Source organism: Trachinotus anak, unplaced genomic scaffold, assembly GCF_046630095.1.
Source record: "Trachinotus anak isolate AG129_WGS33_773 ecotype Australia unplaced genomic scaffold, CSIRO_AGI_Tana_v1 ptg000011l, whole genome shotgun sequence".
NCBI lineage: Eukaryota > Metazoa > Chordata > Actinopteri > Carangiformes > Carangidae > Trachinotus > Trachinotus anak.
Window position 1 is genome coordinate 16,427,564 of NW_027273862.1, and position 19,964 is coordinate 16,447,527.

General features: G+C 37.9%; 1 protein-coding gene across 2 annotated transcripts in view; it reads right to left on the reverse strand.

Moving 5' to 3' along the window:
* Positions 1–1,307: 1,307 nt before the first annotated feature.
* Positions 1,308–19,964, reverse strand: part of cpne7 (copine VII) — a 34,876-nt gene continuing 16,219 nt past the window's right edge. For both annotated transcript variants that reach the window (XM_071488818.1, XM_071488817.1), the window contains exons 6-16: positions 19,219–19,302; positions 19,041–19,130; positions 18,781–18,879; positions 18,492–18,578; positions 17,958–18,017; positions 17,139–17,272; positions 11,811–11,865; positions 9,014–9,065; positions 8,378–8,511; positions 7,240–7,476; positions 1,308–6,086 (exon numbers count right to left, since the gene is read on the reverse strand). In XM_071488818.1, coding sequence (XP_071344919.1) covers positions 5,934–6,086; positions 7,240–7,476; positions 8,378–8,511; positions 9,014–9,065; positions 11,811–11,865; positions 17,139–17,272; positions 17,958–18,017; positions 18,492–18,578; positions 18,781–18,879; positions 19,041–19,130; positions 19,219–19,302 — 1,185 coding nt within the window. In that variant the 3' untranslated portion in view covers positions 1,308–5,933. The remainder of the gene's footprint in view (positions 6,087–7,239; positions 7,477–8,377; positions 8,512–9,013; positions 9,066–11,810; positions 11,866–17,138; positions 17,273–17,957; positions 18,018–18,491; positions 18,579–18,780; positions 18,880–19,040; positions 19,131–19,218; positions 19,303–19,964) is intronic.

Consider the following 19,964-nt stretch of genomic DNA (forward strand, 5'->3'; position numbering starts at 1 on the left):
TAGTAGATGCTTATCATGCAGGCAATGTATAGTTTAAGGGTACTTCTCCTTTTTGTAATGAGCTGCATATGTAAAATAGTGCAACCCGCCAAGGATCTTGTCTCGAAAGCATCCTCATTTATTTGGAATATGTTCTCAACTTGACTTCAGTCTTCAAAGCGTGTTTGTGTGTATATATACATGTATGTGCTGGGTGACTGGGGTATAGAAATCATGTGAGAGACAACATCAGAGGAGCTTGCTGGAAGCATTTCAAAGGTGTGTTCTGTTTCCTCAGGGTAAGGAGGAGACAGCTAATTACCACTGAGATTTCCCATTCTCCATCTCTTATTAGTCATTTCCTCATTACAGGCAGGCGTTAGGCAACCAGCCACTGAGAATAAAAGCAATGAGTCCTCTGTCCTTCCTGTTTGTACAGCTCCTCCAGCTAGACCTCCCAGCCGTACCAGTGTTATGGAAGCCCAGCTGAGTTTAAAGGCACTAAAGTTAATCTGATAACATGGAGGCAACGAGCTGATTCCACTAAACAACAGCACCTTGTCTGAGGGTGCATGCCTGCTGTTGATTTTATTGCCAGTGAATGTTAAGCGGTGGTGAGTGCTCTTTAATTGTGGCTATAAATCAGTCAGCCAGGCACAAGGAGGGTTATAGGAGTGAGAGAGAGAGAAGGAGAGGAAGTGTTCATATTGAACACAGACCTCACCTGAGGCTCACAGCCATGCTGGACATTCAGGGGTGTTGTGAAGGACATCAATCCAATCACAATCAAAGCCTCCTCCTTTTCATAATAATGTGCAGATGGCCTTCTCCCAGAGCCCTCACCACATCCTGCATCTTTATCCCTGAATCTGACAAAAATGAAGGTCTATGTCTCCCCACAAGTAGGTGTCACCATGGAAACAACCGTTATTCAGTGCTTTCAACAATAGCCGTTAAAAGAAAGGAGCTGTCTGATGGAATTAAAGAGTAGGCTCAGTCCCTCTTTCCATGCAATAAATGCTCACAGCGCCAGCAGCCAAACCAAACAGGGCAAATATGTACATGATCGCATAACCTACATTTCATCAAGCATATCTATACCATTCTCTAATTTCCTTTCATCCTTCCTGTACAGTGTGCACTGTGCAATGACAAAATGTTTAGTAAGCTGTTCACTGAAGTGAACGGGACCAGAAAAAAAATAGATAACAAAAAAAAAAAAAAAATCAGAAAAAACAGACATGAATTCAAATTTGGACTATATATTTTTTGACAAAATAATTAAAATGTAATTAATGTAATAATATGATAACAAATCACCGACACAGTTTCAGTTAAATGATGAGATTTATTTACCTAATTGCAAGACAGAGAGCGTAAACTACAAGAACAAAGGATTGTGCAAATGCAGGCTTGCATATTAGCATATTATACAATCCAAAGGAATGACTGCACAGCACATCTTAACAGTTAAAGTAAGCATGCAATAAATCCCTTTATTCCTTTTTAAGAAATCAAATATTTACTTATGATGCATGGGTTGCTTTTCACCCACATGACCTGCAGTTACACCAGTTGCATATTAGGGTTATGAGCTGTAAACCTTGTTCTAATTAATAGTGGATGGGTTAAAGAGAGAGAGAGAGAGAGAGAGAGAGAGAGAGAGAGAGAGAGAGAGAGTATGTGTGTGTGTGTGTGTGTGTGTGTGTGTGTGTGTCTGTATGGGAAATCTCAAATACATTAGTTTGGTGTAAACCTATAACTTGTTAATTTTGTCTGACAATGGTGCAAGTATAGATAAGGGGAAATAAGCAGCTCAGTGGATTCTTCCTAGCATTGTTTTAATCCACAGTGCAAGACGGCCACATGAACTGTGGTCTTATTGTCTCCAGTGTTTCAGTTCACTGTTGTCTGCATCACTGTGGCACAAATGATGGCTCCCATTAGGACACAAATGTATTTTTTTCATGAAGCTGTTTAAAGTGATGACGTCACGTGACTCAGCTAGCTCTTGCACGCAAGAACACAGTGATATTATTTGAATACTTTAGCATTCTGTACATGGTTGATTATAATGAAACTCGTCCCTTAATCATAAAGATAATAATTGAAAAATAATTTTCAAAAAAGGTACAAAGAGGAATTTGTTTGGAGCAAATCTGGCATTAAAGACCCATGCATCACTCTTAAATATGTATTACCATAAGACATCTAATATATTTTGTAATTCAGATAACACCAGAAGGGCATGGAACATTTGTAGGGCTCATTGTATTGGTATTTGAATTGAGGAAACAGGTATTTTGGCATTCTTGTATTACTTGTTTGATAATAAAATCAATTTCTAATTCTAATTCAAAAACATATTATTAGATAAAGGAATACAATTTTGTATGTTCTGAGGTCAGTCATCTATCAATTGTATAATAATATTTTGTAAAAATGTTAAGAGTACAGGGTAATGAACCATTTAAGCTGGTGCAGCTCATAACCTGAGGCAAAGGAGCAATAAAGTGATATAGGTTATAAAGGACAAAGAGTGAATTGGCAAGGCATGAATTACAGAAGAAGTGCGGGTACCTTTTAGATATCAGTGTGTGCTGGTTTGCCCTCAAGGAACAGATACTGTATATTGGGTGATATCTGCACTTTCTGCCTTATTTGATCAGAATAAATAGCCACTGGAGGTTTATTGGAAAGCACAGCACTGATTTCATAGATAAAGACTTTCAAAATACTTTACTTTTTTGTGATGGCAATTATCATCAAGAATGGAAACTTTTGGTCATTCTTTATGTGCTGTGAATCTTTTTAGAAGCAGGAATCCTTGGACTGGGATACTATAATTTTTTACAAGTGAAGAATCTGGAATGTATTCACACGGAGAAGACACACTATCTCAATAAATAAACTAGAATGTCAAAAGCTATTTATTCCAGCAGAGTATTTTCCTAATTTTTGTGTCCATTTTCTCACTATTGTAAACTTGTCACATAGAGCTGAGCTTCAGCTGTGAGACCAAAGTCCCTCCACAACTTACAAGTAACTGAGTATGGCTCCATGTCTAGGCCTGCTGAATCAATAGGCCTCTTCCTATGATCCACAGTGACAGAAGAAACCTCAGTAGTTGTGATCTTCAAAGGAGTTCAGAGAGCAGTGAACAGCTTAGCTAGCTGTGTTTAGGGTGCATTCATGAGTATTCAATATGGATCTGGGGAGGGCTGCTGAAGCTCTAGAGGACAAATCAAAGTCAGATTAATGTTTGTAGCTTGGGGATGGATATGTGTTTGTTAGAGTAGCTGAAGAGACTAGATATTCTTCCAATGCATTTAATGGCGGGGTTAGCTTGGTTTAGGGCCAAGAGAATGAGTCACCGTTCAGATGCACAATTACACCATTTAACATAAATGCAAAAACACTATGTAAATATACAAAATATAGAGTCATTACTAGAACAGACAGTAAATAATTAACTATTTAGCCAGATCACGCCATATTAGTGTTTATGCTGTAAGGTGAAAGCAGTGGAGCATTTATGTTGTTGATGCTGTTCAGTCAGACCTCTGGTATGAGCAACAAGTTTTATTCATAAATTGTCCCACTTTTAGAGGACATTACGCTTTCTTTGGATCTAAAAAGTCCACATTATACTTCTTTATCACACTGGAATATTTGTTTGTATATGCAGTCAAAAAGCCAAGAAAATGAATTACAGTCAAGAATTTGTTTAGCTCTGAGGGAGGCTCTGCGGGATTTTTATTTTATTCAAACCACAGAAATATTCTGAAATTTATGCTCTTAAAAATGCTTGATAAAAAGTTGGCTAGTCAGCTTTATCAAGCTAGAGGGGTGGGGTTGGGGGTGGGGGTTGGTTAAGGTTCCTTGGAATAAGCGATTAAAACCTTTAAATGGCAGATGTATGCCATTTTCAAAACTGTGACAAGATTCAGTCTATCCAGCTCTTTTACTTTCTTGTTTTAGTTGTCCTTTTTGCGCACTCCCTGAAAGTGTAATTACGTTCGACTTGAACACATCATCTCTCCCTTCTTGGTTAGTTAGATGCTAGTATTCATACATACATATTTTACAATAAAGAAAAACAGCATCAAACTGCAAAATGCTTTTTTCTGCTTTAAAGAGTCTAAGAGTTTCAGTGAGAGCTTCTGGTTCTCTTTATGTGGCGTTAACAGGTTCCATTGGAAAATACTGACAGGCTACACTCTGAGCACTATGAAGATAATCTGGCGAGGTAAGTGGAAGTGAAGGTTATAACCTTCTGAATATGATGAACATTCTGAAGCTCAGCAGAACAGCAGAAAAATCAAATGCATCTGTTCCAGTTACTTGATAATGAATAGATTCACAGAATAGTTTGTTCTGGAGATGCTCATGTGCAATGATGAGCATACATTTCATGTTAATTATATGGTAAGTAATCCTTTAATAATTTGGTAATGATGATGTATTTTTTTAGATTTTTAATGTTCTGATGTAAATTTAACTGATGTAACATATTCCAGAGCTGTTTTTATGAGCATTACTGTGTGTGTTACAGCCCTCACTGTGGCCGACTTTGTGCTTTCATTTGATCTAATCTAATTCTCCAGTCAAATTCCTTGTGAAACACTGAGTAGAATTATATTGCATATACAAAGCAGCAGAAAAATATTTATGAAATATACTGCAGAAACGCAAAGAATGCTACCCGCATGATGACTGGCTTAGTGGTGACAACAATAACGAACAATTCAGGGGAAAGGGATTCGGTGAAGCATGGTTTTCGCAGCTTATACCATAGCCACTTGACAATAGACCAGGAATAGGGCGATCATTCATCTTCTGTTGGAGAAAAATGTCAACCCGGCTTGTTCACAGCTAACCTCAGAAAAGGCAGAAGCTATAGCAAATATCACACATTGTTAAAGTTATGAAGTCTCCTACAGTTTCACAGATGTACAAGGTAAACAGGTCAGAAGTGGTGACACATCAGACCTAAACAAAGATAGTTCCTTTGCTGCTGTATTTTCACCTGGTTTTTAAGAAGGACTGATTACTGGGGAAGTTATTATTGTTATCTATGTTATTTATGTAGCATTACTTTATGCAGAATACACTAATTTGGAGACCTCTACTGCCAAACACACTCAGCATTACTTGCTTTTGAGGGGGTGCCATTCATATGTCTCGCAGGACATTTTTTGATTTGTTAAGAAGGGCTGGTGCACATTGTAACAGAACTTTAAGTTTTGGAAACAGATAATAGGAATTTTATTCCAGCAGGTTGATTTTAAAACGTAATCTGTGTATCTCTGGAAATAATGTCTGTAATCCAGAATGCCAACCCTGCAGCCACAGACTTGGGTATATGAGGCAAGGTGATTGTTACTATAGGTCGGAACTTAGAAAAGCAGAATATCTCTTTATACTTCCTGTGATTCATTTATAACATCTGAATTAAGTACTGTCAGCATGTTCAACTTGAGCTACTGATTGCAGCATACTGTACAATACATCTGTAAAATGATCTTTAGATAAGAAACATAGTAACACATAGTTGAGGTGCTGAATTTCATGGGCAATAAGGAATAATAAGCCTGCAGCCAGTTGATGGATTAGCACTGAAGGACTGGCCCGCATGCATTAAGATTAGGAAAAAAAAAATAATAATCCTTCACGACTCATGATGCTGAAACAGCTGGATGCTCAATTTGCAGAGCCAGTACAAGTACTAGATCTACACTGAGAAGAGAAATATAACCCACAGTCTCTGCCATACTGTCCTTGTGTAAACACTTTGCTTGGAGTGAAAAATGAAATAAATGAGTAACAACACATCTAGAAGGATTTTTCTCTTCAGTTCTTGTCCAAAGTAGCAAGGCATGCGCCCTCTCTCCCTCTCAGTTTGCTGGACTGGTGCCGTGGTGAAAGCTTGGTCCCAGGAACAGGGTGGGATGTTATTCTGTTGGGGTGGTGGCAACTGGGCTAAGGATTGGCGTTGGTAAGTCCCTCATTGGACACATGGGGGAGATGGCCTTATGGCTGTAGTACTCCACTACTTGTTTGGGCACCTCTGCCAGAACACATTTGGCCAGGGCTGCTGGAGAAGCCTACAATAGAGACAGAGAACAGCAGGAGTTGTAGAAACAACTGTAAAATATTGTTTTAATCTGAAATACAGAGCATTTTGGAAAGTATTAGGACTTTCAGAGAAATTAAAAGAGGTATGTCAGTGTCAGACATTGCATTAGAGAGTAACTGTTCAGTTCCTGAAGTTGGCAAAAGTATCTGCTACCTTGATCTTAAGAGGTACATAAAAGTTAATAATGTGTCTTGCAGCATAAAAAACTACAGTCATTAAAGCATATTTCGAAAATGATTTTCAGAGGCTTAAAACTTATTACATAAATGTGTCATTTAATGCATGTGCAGGGCATTGCAATAAACATGTCTAGAGTTCGAATAATTTATGTGCCACATCTGGACAAATCAATTTGTGGAAACTCTGGATGATTTATTTGATTTAGTTAACTATGCATGGGTGACAAATTAAAGGAAAAAATAACATAAAATGGCTTAGTAAGACCTTTGACCCCCACAAGCCTCAAGAACAGCGTTAATGCTCCTTACATAGGCTGCATAGATTCTCCAAGATTCTGTAACTCTACTGGAGGGATGAAAACATTATCCAACATGTCAGTCCAAAAGCTCTCATAGATGTTCAACCGGTGTAAATGACTGTGAAGTTCAGACCATGTAATTCACACTATCTTCATACTCATCTCCTCAGCTCTCATCATCTCATCACCTTGTTCCCTGTATGGAAGCATCTGCATTTGTTAAGTTTCTTCACTCATTTATTCTGATTTTGTCTTTAATTTGCTACCCACACATGTATAGAAAATATGTACTGAAACACAAAATTTGGGAAATATTTTTGTTTAGAGCATGAGACATCTAGTCAATAACATACAGTATAGATGTAGAGCTGAAATGTCACTGACTGCATGTAGCAACATTAAAAATACATTTGTGTGTGGGGAAATTTGTCTTGGATCTCATCCTGTCCATGATGCCCATCTGTAGCACTGGCAAATCCATCAAAGCTGCCCGATTGCTCTTTTAAATAACATGGGTGGGGGATATTATATAAAAAAATAATTAATGTTCATCATCATCACTAGCAAAGCAGTCAGAGGATTGAGATTGGAGAAAAAGCTGAAGTCAACAAGTGAAGATTGACAGATGGAGGAAAAAACTGACCGTTTTGAAATCTCTGAAGGGCACAAATTGCACAATGTCCCGGAGGACCGGCTCGCCCTTTGGTGAGCGTAGGACTCCATCATCTCCATCCAAAATCTGCATGTCTGTGAAGTCTGCATTACCCACACCAACAATGATTATGGAGAGAGGCTGGTAGGAGGCTCGTACAATGGCTTCACGCGTGTCTGCCATGTCTGTCACTACCCCATCCGTGAGGATGAGCAGAATGTGGTATCGCTGGAAGAAGATAAGAGCTTTCAGTGCAAATTAATCCATGGCAACATTAACCCATTTTAACACTAATGTGTGGTTATAGGCAAGGACACCTCTCAGTGTGTGCTGTGATCTGAAGTAGGCCTTTCATGTTGTCTTGGATAATTTTACAGCCTCCACTGAGTGAAAAAGAATATGTGTGTATGGTACTTTAAAGTGTAAAGTGTTACACAGAAAACAAGGGAATCATGAACAGATAAAGAAGTAAAATATTAAAAACCAAAATAAGAGCAACTACATCACAAACAACAGCAGAAGCATCATGTGTGCGTGCATGTGTGTATGTGTGAAATTAATGATAATGTGAGGAGTACAGTAAAAGAATATTAACATGGCACAACATCATTTTATCATTTTTGATTGGTCCCATGAGCTGTGGTTATTTTGTTGGTTCTCTGACTGTGTTTATGTATTGCTGAAAGTGTATTTCTAATGTGTGTCCTAAAATTGTTCTAATTGTTTTCTGCAGCTCATTTACTGATCGAAGAAGGCCTGACATTGAGAACTAACTAATTACAAAAGGGTGCAATTGCAGTAGTAGGAACAAAATGTTCATCTACCTAGTGGGTAATTTAAGCTAAGGAAGACTGGTATCTTCACTCCCAAAGTGATATTAAAAAAACAGTTACTCTGTTCCCTACTGTCTAAAAATAAAAACACCAATAGGGCATTGTATGACTTTAATCTATAATTTTAAGAATACTAATTTGTTCTATAATGGGCCGCTTCTTCTTCTGTGCCATGGGAATCATTACTGTAAACTGTGAGGTGAACCAGAGGCTCACTTGGGCGACTCAGTGGGAGGCACCACAACAAAGTCTGTATCACATCCCACGTTTATAATAGAGTGTAAAGGGACACTCACAGAGGCATCTTTAATGTTGCCATCGCCTGCTGCCAGTTTGGCTAGCCTGTTAATGATGGGAGAAACATTGGTTGGTCCGTACAACTGGATCTTAGGAAGGCAGTTCTGGTAGGCCTCAACCACCCCTTGGATCCCTGATCAAAGAGAGCGCAGAGAAAAATGAAGGAGACATGAATACATTTATCTACACTTAAATAAAATGTAAATAAGCCACTAAGGTACTGTCAGTCAAATCATTCAAAGCAGTCTGAAAAATAAGTGTCTGAATATATTCTCTGCCTTACAAAAGTTAGAGATCCTCTGAAAGACAAACATTTTTACCAACTGATCAATTATGAAATCAATAAAGATGTAAATATTATGATAACTGAATCTTGAGTGAGTAAAAAACTAGAGAAAGACTAACATGGGACTGCTCACAAAAACTGGCAGAGAGGAGTTGGTTTTCTTCTTTACTGTTGGATGTTGTGAATATGATGTGTCCTGTATTCATTAAGCTGAAATTTGTGATGTGGAATCGGCTGGACAATAATGATATTTTAGCAGCTGTGTTGTCAGGTTACAGATATTAATTCTGGTATCGTCAGCATACTGATACACTTCTCAGGGAAACTGGTGCACAAAGCCTTTCCTCACCTTCACATTCATCATCCTCTGGGTTGAAATTAATGGCAAAGTCATGAGACACCTGTGGATGGAAAAACACAAAATTGTAAAACGCTGCTGAGGAGGTTGTGCTCTGTTTGATGTTGTATCAGCAATACCTCCTATTTTTGGAATCTGTGAAGGCATTGACTTTTTCTCTTTCTGGTATTTCTAATCCTAACCCTAATTCTGTTAAAAAAGAAGCCACCTTTACAATAATGGCTGATGGAAACAACAAAGAGCTCAGCATAGTATCATTATATCACTATTAATAATATTATATAATATCACAATATCCACATTACAAAACAAATAAAATAAATGCAAGTCTAGAGTACGAACCTAATTTTTGCTTTGGGTGTCTTTTCAGTGAGCTCAACAAATTAAAAAACTACACAGTTTTGCATGTAAATTAATAAACACAGGAAAGTATGTGCTAATAATATGTTAATTGAGAAAATATTTAATCAGGAACTCATAGCAAAGACATGTTAACTGTATTGAGGACTTTGAATTTAATTAGGACTAATATAGTGAAAATGGAATTATAAATTTAAACATTTCATAATTTTAATCACTGGATAAAAATAACACACTTTCATTTTCAGGGGTGTTTTACAGTGAGACTTAGCTATGTGATGTACTGATTTGTGTAAACTACGTTCCAAACGTTTGGCTTGTATTAATATCCTGAATCACTGCTTCATCACACTATATAGTAATATGTCTATAGCATGTACTATATGCTTAATATCTGGTTTCTGAAAGGAGATTGCAACACATCTTTTTTTATCTGGTTTCCTCTAGCCATCCAAATGTAAGATTGACTTTGTTTATCCCAAAACTGGCAAAACTGAAATCCCTCTCTCGATGTCACCTCTCATAAGAAAGAGTTTTTTCCACAAACACCAACTGTCATACAGATCAGTGACAGCTGACTCCTCTCCAGCTGGCTACATTTTTAAAGTCATGTGTGTATAGTGTATTGATAGATATGAGGAGCCCTAGAAAATTAAATCACACAGACCACCATTTAGTTTCAGCACGGCAAGAGAGGAGATCTTGTTTTGTATTTCATGAAATAGCAGGAAACAAACAGGTGTTACAATATCTGTCTACTATTTAGATGTTGCAGCTGTAAGGCTCTGTTATTGCACAGGCTAGTTCACTGTCATGGTGTACAGTGACACTTCACTAGAACGGAGCATAGTTAAGCCTCAGTAAGCATCCATAATTTTTTTAGTTATATTATGTGCTTTTACTGCAACTGAGTGCCAGCAGGTTATTCAATGTTATACTCTTATTTTTTAGCTTTGCCCAAGTACATAAAAAAGAAAAACTCTTGAAATATAAGTATCAAAGGCCTTGAAACATACTGTATCATTCAATCATCTTACTATGACCAAAGGGGGCCTACATGAAATCAAAATCTTCAAAAAAGTCACTTTTGGTTATTTCAACAGATTTCTGTATTTTTGTTTTTGTCTGCGTTTTCTAAAACAGTTTGGCAGGGCAGTGCTCTTTGGGGAAAGGTAATGTAACAGTTGGGGAGTCGTTTGCTTATGTTGGCAAGTCACTGTGAATCAAATATGATCAAACCACACACACACAGTCTTGATAAAGCAGATTAACTGAGTTTTTAAGTGTTCATACCAATATTTAAATTAATTAATAAACAAACCACTGTACAAATTCAGTCATACAATATAGACAAATAAAGATTTGAAATTAATTTTCCTGGGGTTTTCAATGAACAAATCACAATAGTCCATATTCAATGCAATTAAATATGAGGCTTCCCATTATTTCCACAACTCAATATCTGATGTGTCCTTGGCTTGATCTTTATTTATACTTGTTTTCCAATCACAATTTGTATGCATAATGCATAATTAAGGATACAAGAGAGCATGACATCACATTACGGAGACAGAGCCAAGGTCCATCAAACTTGTTCATAGGTGTAGCCTGTGAGTTCATGGATGCAGTTCACGATTAGTCTAATGACTGAATCAGTGTTCCCCTGCACCACCAACCACAATGTGGCAACAGCATGCAGTAAAAGTAAATTTGACTCCTGCAAGGCAGTCGCTGTGACGGTAAATTCGAAAATTAATAGTTTGTATTAACTGAACCACAAGTCTTTGTATGATTGAAATGATAATTATTAGTGTTTCACACCAGCACACAGCACACAGAACATTACAATCTTACATTAAACATAGGTTGTTGTGATTTGAGAGATGATCGAACGGCAGTGCTTCCGCTGTGTATGTATCTATATCTCTCTCTTCCTCTGTTTGTGTGTGTGTGTGTGTGTGTGTGCGTGCGAACGTGCTCCCTCTTCACATGTCAGACGTCTCCCCTGGGCTCTATTTACAATCACTGAAGGCTTTTGGTTCTCAGTGTCCAATTTGCTTAAACACATCACACTTGTGAATTCTTATGTAAATTAAGCATCAATACTACAGGGCTTTTATTTCATTGGAATATGTTATTTTCTCAAGACAAGTTGATATTTTAAGACGGGGGTTATGAATAAAAATAAACTCACTAATTAGTTTTAAATGTGAAAATTTGGCAGAGTGACAAATCGTGTCATGAAATAGGTCATGGAAATCAGCTTGCTTGACGTAAAGTCCCGGGGTAGTGGAAAATACCAGGATTCGATAAGAGCACATGAATACATAGTATGCATAATACTGTTCATGTGAAGGGAAGGTCAGTGGAATAGAATAGAATAGAAAAAAGGGAGGTTTAGGGTGAATGAAAAAAAATAAATACTCACCTCGTAATTTGGAGGAATTCTGGCACCAAACCCCAAAGCTGAAAATCTTTTGTCACTGAAACGATAAGGAAAATTAATCAGTCACATATTACAGTTACTGCAGTTTAATCTGGGACAGCTTTTGACAGCCATATATTGATGGCTTATCCATCTGTTCATGTTTCCAGGGGCAAACCTCCTGCTTGTTTGCATTTCATAAATGTTCAAAGCTTGAATTACAATTTGAAATCTGTCACACGGTCCCTGCATTGCATTTGCACCCGTTCAAAGAGTTTCTCACTGTCTTTATTGTCTCCATTTTTCATCACATGACTTAGATGAGCAGATATTACAGTAAGAGGCTCTGCTATGCTGGATAGTGTGCTTCTTGTCAAAGGTCAGGGTGCATAGTTTTGAATAAACAACAAGACAAAGGCTGTGTCTGAGACCACTCCCTATTGTGTCCGACTTCTGAGCATGAAATTTATTCACTATACAGCACCCTAAAATGGAATGGAACAAAAAAAGTAGCACTAATTGCATTTATACTACTTTCTGCTAAAGACACCACAATGCAATGCACCACTAAGTGAATTCAAACATGTTACAAACTGCAGTTCTTCAATTGGCCACTTGAGGCTGGCACCAAAAGCAAGTCAATCCCCACAGACTCCCACGTTAAAATGCTTTTACAGCAAAAATAAACATGTTTACAGCCTGGTACCAAAAACGGTTTTGGTCTCTAAGGATGATTTCCCCCTTCATGACAACTGTATGGGAATGAATTTTTATATAATTCACTCATTTAAATTTTATTACGTTAACTCAGCTAATTCAAGTCACTGAACGTGAACTTGTGGCCGTGTTTGTGGTGTTGGTGCCTTTTAGAGGACTTTTCATGCTAACATCAGACAAATAATGTGGTTTCCTGTGTGACCGACTGACAGAACATGAGGTCTGTGAAGCCTGTGGCCCTGCATTTGGAGGTGAGTGAAGTTGTAGTATTATTTTATTTACATTGTACCACTAATTAGACGGTATTGAGTCTGCACTCAACATTAACTAGCTAATTAGCCAGCCTTGTGTTTGCCTTAGAGCAAGCTGCCTAGCTGTGATTGCCACACTTTTTAAACCGACATGCATCGAAGTCTCATCTCCACACCTGCCCCACCTCTTTGTCCATTTCTGGATTAGAACTGCAAAGATGGCAACACTGGAGCAGCTCCATCTGAGCTTCAAAACTGCTCTTCAGAAACCTGTGGGTTACGATGCTATGTCCATCTTTATATACAGTCTATGGTCTTTTGTAAAGCCCCTTTAATGTAATGTGAAACATAAGTTCAAGGACAAGATGTTTACAGCAATACACTAGAACTTGTAGTATTTACGATAAGCAGCAGAGCTGTCACAGCTTGTTTTCACTGACATCAGTGATTCTTTGTTTGTCTACAGATAAATTTCTCCAGTGACTGAATCCCTTATCAGAACATTTACTACAGCCTCAAATTCTCCTGCCCAGTGCAATCACAAAACAATATCTCCAGCTCAACAGAATCTTCTTTTGGGGGGTTAAATTAATTTACTCTGGACACGGTGTGTCTGTATCAAAGGGTACACAGCAAAATTTACAGTGTTAATAGGTGTTTACTTATTTAGTATGTTGATTGGAGAGTTGTTTGTCCACTGATAGAGCTAATATGGCTTTGAGGCAGCTTCCCACAGCTATCACAAGTGTTTACTCAACTCCTATATAAACACTGGTGGAGTGCTGATTTTTAGACATGCAGAGTCAGCAATAACATCTTAACTGTGAACTCTTGAGAGAGGCAATTTCAATTTGTAAAGTTTTAGTTGTTCTACTATAAAAGTTTGTGGTAGTGGCAGTGGGAATTGTTGTTATTGTAGCAGCACTAGTATTACAGTAACACTGAGAGAGAGAGGCTCATTTTTTATTATTATTTTAGGGCCTCAAGGATAATGTGTGTCTTTTTCCTTAACCTTGCAGTCTTATATTTACAGTGGCTGCCAGTGGTAACAACAACAGCTTGCAGGCTTAGGAGAATTGGACCTCACTTAAAAAGACATCAGTGAATACGGTACATAGACCATTTGGTTACTATCATTATCCTCTGTTTAAAAAAAAAAAAAGAAAAAAAAAAGAAGAAGAAAAAAAACAAGATAAACATGAATGAGTCCAGCTTTCTGTTCTCTGTAATGTAACCTCTCCACATGCCCTGGTTAATGTACTGTACTTTATGCAGATATAAACAAACTCCTGTAACAATATTCTGAAGAAAATTTCAATGTGCAACGGATGATAAAAAGATGTTTTTGCTCTGACCTCACCTTCAACATTTACACATATTCAACTCACTTTTTTATTTACTTTCATCAACTCCCATACACTCCCATCCACTAAATACAAGCTTTACTCCCACTATTTTGACCTTCAAACACACGAGGCATGTTGTGTGGATGCAAAATAATAGGAAAAAGCGAATTATGTTTTTGGTATTATATTGGTTTCACTGGCTTTACCAATGTGGAAAAACTTTTAATGAAAATATTTTAATGGGGAACGAGTTATTCATTCTGAGCCAGTTTTATTCTAAGTTCTATTCTTGTTATTGTTAATGGTACTCATTATCTCGACCTCGAGACTCTTCCCATACCTTTATAAATTGCCCTTGGAGCCCTAATGAATTGGTTTCTATATGCAATTTATAAATGTATTAAGAAATCATCACAGTCTATAGTTGTACAGATATAACATAGCACCTTCAGCCCAGACAAGAGGACAGAGAAGCTTACTGACAACTTGTTTTCACCTTATGAGTTTGTCAGTGAATGTCAGCATACGTGAGGAGCCTCGGGGAGATGTGCCCAGTGTAATAACTCTGAGCAAGGTAAACGAGCCTCTGCCCACACAGACAAAAGCTCGTCACTCCAGCTCCATAATGCACTCCTCTGCAAGGACTCTACAATCCCACATCACCTATGTTCACTAAAGGCTAAAAGGTTTGCCTGCCCACGTTTTACACCTCACTAACAATTCCAACCTTAGAGGGAAGGGCTGCCTACAACTTGGAGTCACTGTACCCCCAGAGGTGTGTTTCCATGTATGATGCTCTATGTTAACACGAAAATAATAAAGCTACAAGGATGAACTGCTAACTTCCAGGCACATTGTCAGTGTCTCCAGTGCTATCTCTAGGATGCTATAATTAGCCAGACAGTGCTCCCCTCATATTCAATGGGAGGATCTGCATGAATCAGGAGTGTTAATCCTCATCTGGCTTAGTTTCCACAGATGAGAGGGTCTTTCTCTGAAACAGATCATATTATATTTCCCATTGATTAGTCAGTACCTGCAAGTCTGCTTGTAATTACTACTAGTTTTTTGCACATTTGTACATTGTTTAATATTTGTTCATGATTAGACAATCAGTCATAAAAAATGTGTGCGAAAACTTGATAACTGTATCAGCCTGTATGTACAATTACAGTAACAGAAATTCTCACACAAATATATAATTTCATTCTAATAAGTCATAACTCCTCTGTTTTTTCTCCAGCCATAATGCCTCACGCTTCTTTTTGAAGTGTCTGCTATCCTGCTGTCGTAGCCCCTGTCTCTGCATGTGCTGGACTGTAGCTCTGGGTAATGAGCCTATGCAAGCTAGGAGGAGGACAGGTAGCTGCAATAGCTGCTGGGAGGTAACTTTAGCAGTGAGTTTCTACAGGAGAAAGCACATGCAGCCACCACTGTGAGCAAAGAGACTGTGAAGTACATGTAAAACAGTTAGGACTGCCCCCCTGCTTGGGGAGAAAGAAAGTGACAGGTGAAACAGTCATATGGCATATATGTTAACCCCTAGCCCACCACGATGTCTAGCTTCAAGAACCTTTTAACAATAATGTTGCTGGTGTGGCAAAGACTAATCCTATGCCAGATGAGCATGTAATGTAGAGGAAGATAAAGATTTATCTTTATAAGGATATCATTAAAGGAAAAAAAATAAATAAAAAAGGTCCTTTTTTTTTAGATATTCTCAAAAACAGACAACCAAATGTAAAAACTGGACCCATTTACAAATTGTGTCTGAATGGAGAGTCGGTGTGGGGTAGAAGTCTGTGCAAGTAAGTCACAGATTTTTCAAGATTGAACATTACTTTACTTATTGATGATGGGACAAGAAATTGAGGTTACAAAAAACTAGGATAATTTGTTCAAAATGACATGGATTTCCTCAGTGGGGCCATATAGAAAACAGAAGGAAAAGGAGGAAAGAACAGAGAGATGCACAGTAGCTGTAGGGGTACTTACAGACACTGATGACTACAATTTTGATGACAGGTAACAAGTAATCCATCATCAAAACAAGTAATTGTGATGATGGTCAAAGGAAAACCACTGCATTATATGTGGTATAATTTATACATTGACTTAAGTATTAGTTGATATGCTATAATAGCAGATGCATTTAGTAACTTGCTTAATGTTCACTTTGGTTTGTTTTATTGTGCTATTTGCTAAAATAAAAATCAATATGTGAGAGATGTGATTTTGTAGAAAAAAAAAATGTCAGTGACAAAACTGATGTCTGCACATAACTTTAAAGCCTGTGGCTGACACAAAGGGCAAACTATCATATTTCTGATAGACTGTGAAAAGCTTGAAATTTGTGGATACTTTGAAATAATGGCTAATCATTACGGAACCATAAATGAGTGTGCCCAGAATATCGTGTCAGTGTACTTCACTGCCGTCACCAAGCACCATCTTCAGCCCCAGATTAGCCTCATGCATAAGTAATGTCAGTAGAGGCCAAATTTACTTGCTCTAATTTTCCCGGATACAAACAGTTTATCATGCGTTACTTAGCAACAGGATTAAACCAGATTAAAGTTGACCTACCAATGTGAACATGATGTGGACAGTAAAAAAGATTGCACTTGTGCTGCAAGTAATTGGCTGCTTGTTTGACAATGTGAGGCTTGTAAGTAAACTAAAAGAGAGAATTCAAAATGCAAAATCCATTTCACTGAAGCAATGAATTGGGGATGGAGGAGCTGGCGGTCAACAGTTCAGTTCTATCTGCTCTCTGACAAACTAGCAAGCAAAAATATAATAACCTGCAGGATTCTATGTGCTGTTTTTTCAGTGGTCCAGAGTTTCCATTATAGTCGTTGTGTGTGGTTCAGATGGAGTGGCTCATTTCAGAGTGAGAGATTTCACCAAAATGGCATGCAAGGAACACTCCTTGCAGCTCCCTTTCACAACAGGAGATACTGGCAAACCCTGTGGGCACTGACGAGCCTTTACTGAGAAACAGAAGATTGACAAACCTATCATAGTCTTGACAGATCTCCCCGACTGCGATCAGAGCTTTCAGGTACTCGTTGGGCTGGTAAGGGTTGATGTAGTGCAATGAGCAGCTGTTCCTGGGGTCTCCATTTGAGGCTGTGAAATCAATGGCAACCTGATAGAAAAAGATGTACAAAATGAACAATATGACAGAATCAGTTAAGTTTTTCTTTTGCTACTCATCTTTTTACAAAGTCTATCACTTGCCTGCTTATGATATTACAAGTTATTCTGTGCAAGCAAGCCTGAAATATGCCTAATGGCAGTATAAATTATCTGATCAGAGGTAAGAACTTGCACTTTTTACACCCACATACACTGAGGCAGCTACAGTTTCCATACACTACAGTTCCAAGCAGCCAGCTATTTCAACAAGGAGGAACTACATCTTTCACAGCAGTGCTCTTGGTTAATATTCATTGTTTTAGTGATCCATCCACAGAGTGAGGGGTAGAACTACAGAGGGCAAACCAAAGGGCAAGAGTTTGAGAAGGCTAGAATTTATGTTACGGGGCTGCCTATAGTAAGAAAACTAATTGTGCAAAAACACAATCAGGGATGTTTCAAGGATAAAAAGATATTTAAAAACTGTGTTGTGTTTGATAATTAGAAAATGCTGGAGGCCGTTTACTGCATATGGACCAGCAAAGTCATACCAAAACCTGTTTATCTGTAAGAAAATGATCTTACACAAATAAGTGAGAATTTGAGAGGATTAGGTAATTCATACCCATATGGACAGTGCAGTTAAAAGCTCAATGACAGTGAAGCTTCATTAAAACACAGAGTGCTCAATTTACCGTAAAGTGAATCTGGCATCCTCCCATGATGTAATCTAAGAAGGAGTACACTCTGTGGAGCTGCAACAAAAAAAAGAATATTTCTTACAGGCAAAAATTCAGAAGGGGTGAGCAAATGCTTGGCTACAGAGTTTGCACTGTAGCATCTGGTCATTAAAGTGGAATTAACCCAACAAAGCTGTTGACTGTAAAGGCTAAAAAAACATGGTGTGATATATCTTATCAAAGCAGTGGAAACTAAAAATGTCCTGAGTGTTAAAGCCATTCAGATGTACAATGAGAGAAATCAAACAAGAGTGTTTCTATGCACAGCACAAACATGCAAACAAGCATATATGACTAAAATATATTCATATAGTTCCTGAAATTATAAAGAACTGTTTTATATAACAAAGATCTCCTGTGTTGATTTTTGTTTTGAATATTAAAGGTTTTTTTTATTCCTTTGTCATAAGGTAAAATAAAATAATAAAATACTCCCTTCAATGTTGACTATGCTAATGAATGTGATATACTTCTGCAGCAGTTTCCTACCTTAAGGTCACTGAGGATGACAACTCCTGAATTTTTATAATTTCTCTTCTTCTGTTTGTACTTGGGATTCACACAATCCCACGTCACCTTAAACAAAGCAAGTTGAAGACAAAGAACAGGAGCAGAAACATATAGTATTTTGAACATTGGCAATATATCCTAAGCACCATGACATTTGTTTCATCTGTGATGTATTTCTGCGGAGTAAAATGAGAGACATATTGGAAATGGATGAAAGAGTTACATGGCTGTCTCTCCTCCACTCTTCTCCGCCTCTCCGTTCACTGACCTTATTTCCACTGGAAATTTTCTGCATTTCCCTGAAAGTGGCGTAGAACTCGCCAATGAAGTCATGCTTCCCCCTGGAGTCATAATCCCACACTAGGCACTGTGGCACACACAGACAACACTGTTTACTACTTGGTCTCTGTCGGTATGACTGCTTTCTGATTCCAGCTGCTGCTGAAAGGAGCTTGCCATGCAGATTCTGAGTCACTGACTGCTGTGATTTTTATTGGTATGGACTTACATTTCCTACAGGCCCCTTACCTTGAGCTTTCGGTCCTCATCACAGCTGCACAGGGATATCAGAGACACTTTGAAGGGCTCCCACACAGGGTTCAGGTTGTTTTTAATCACCTGTTAGAGTAGGAACACACTGCATATGAAAAAAAGTGGTAAAAATGCTGCTGTTGATGAAACTGAAGAGGGAACGTGGTGGCTTTACCTCCGTTCTGTGCACAAGCTGTTCAGTCTCATCATCATTGATTCGGTATATTTCCAAAAATGGGTCTGACTTGCTGAAGAGATCCTACAGAAACAGAGAAAACAGAATATCAAAGCAATTGTTTGTATCGAACCCTAAAACCTCTGGCTCATAGGAAAGATTAGACAGTATTTCTTCGGGTAACATTAGGTAAGATTTCCTCCAAGAACTTTTGTAAATGAAATAAGAAAAATTATGTAAAAATAGTCATTTCCTAGTTTTCTTTTTTAGCCTCATTTATTCAGGAAGTTTCATTGAGATCAAACTCTATTTAACAAGAGACAAATGGTAACAAATGACAAAAATGCAACATCCCGTTTAACAACGGGGTTTGATTAACAGTATTTCTCTTAAAAGAAATGAGTCAGATGATGTTTGCCAATATTTACCATGGGCCTGAGATGAACTTCACACAGGCAAAATTACACAACAGCATCACCTCTAAATATTCAATATTTGGGTTGTTTCCGTAGGCTATGTATATAGGAGTTGCTCAGATGAACAGGAAACTGAAATTAATACCAATGACTGTTGATTATTGCTTCATTGCAGAGGCAGAGGTAATTGTGTCTGTGATTAAAGGTCAGGAAGAAGCGGCATAAAATTTACAGCACAGCGCGACATCATCAATGTTGTGAAGTAAGACTGAGTTTTTTTTGGTCAGAGGAGAATTTGAGAATATTTTACAAGCTTCCAAATCATCAGTG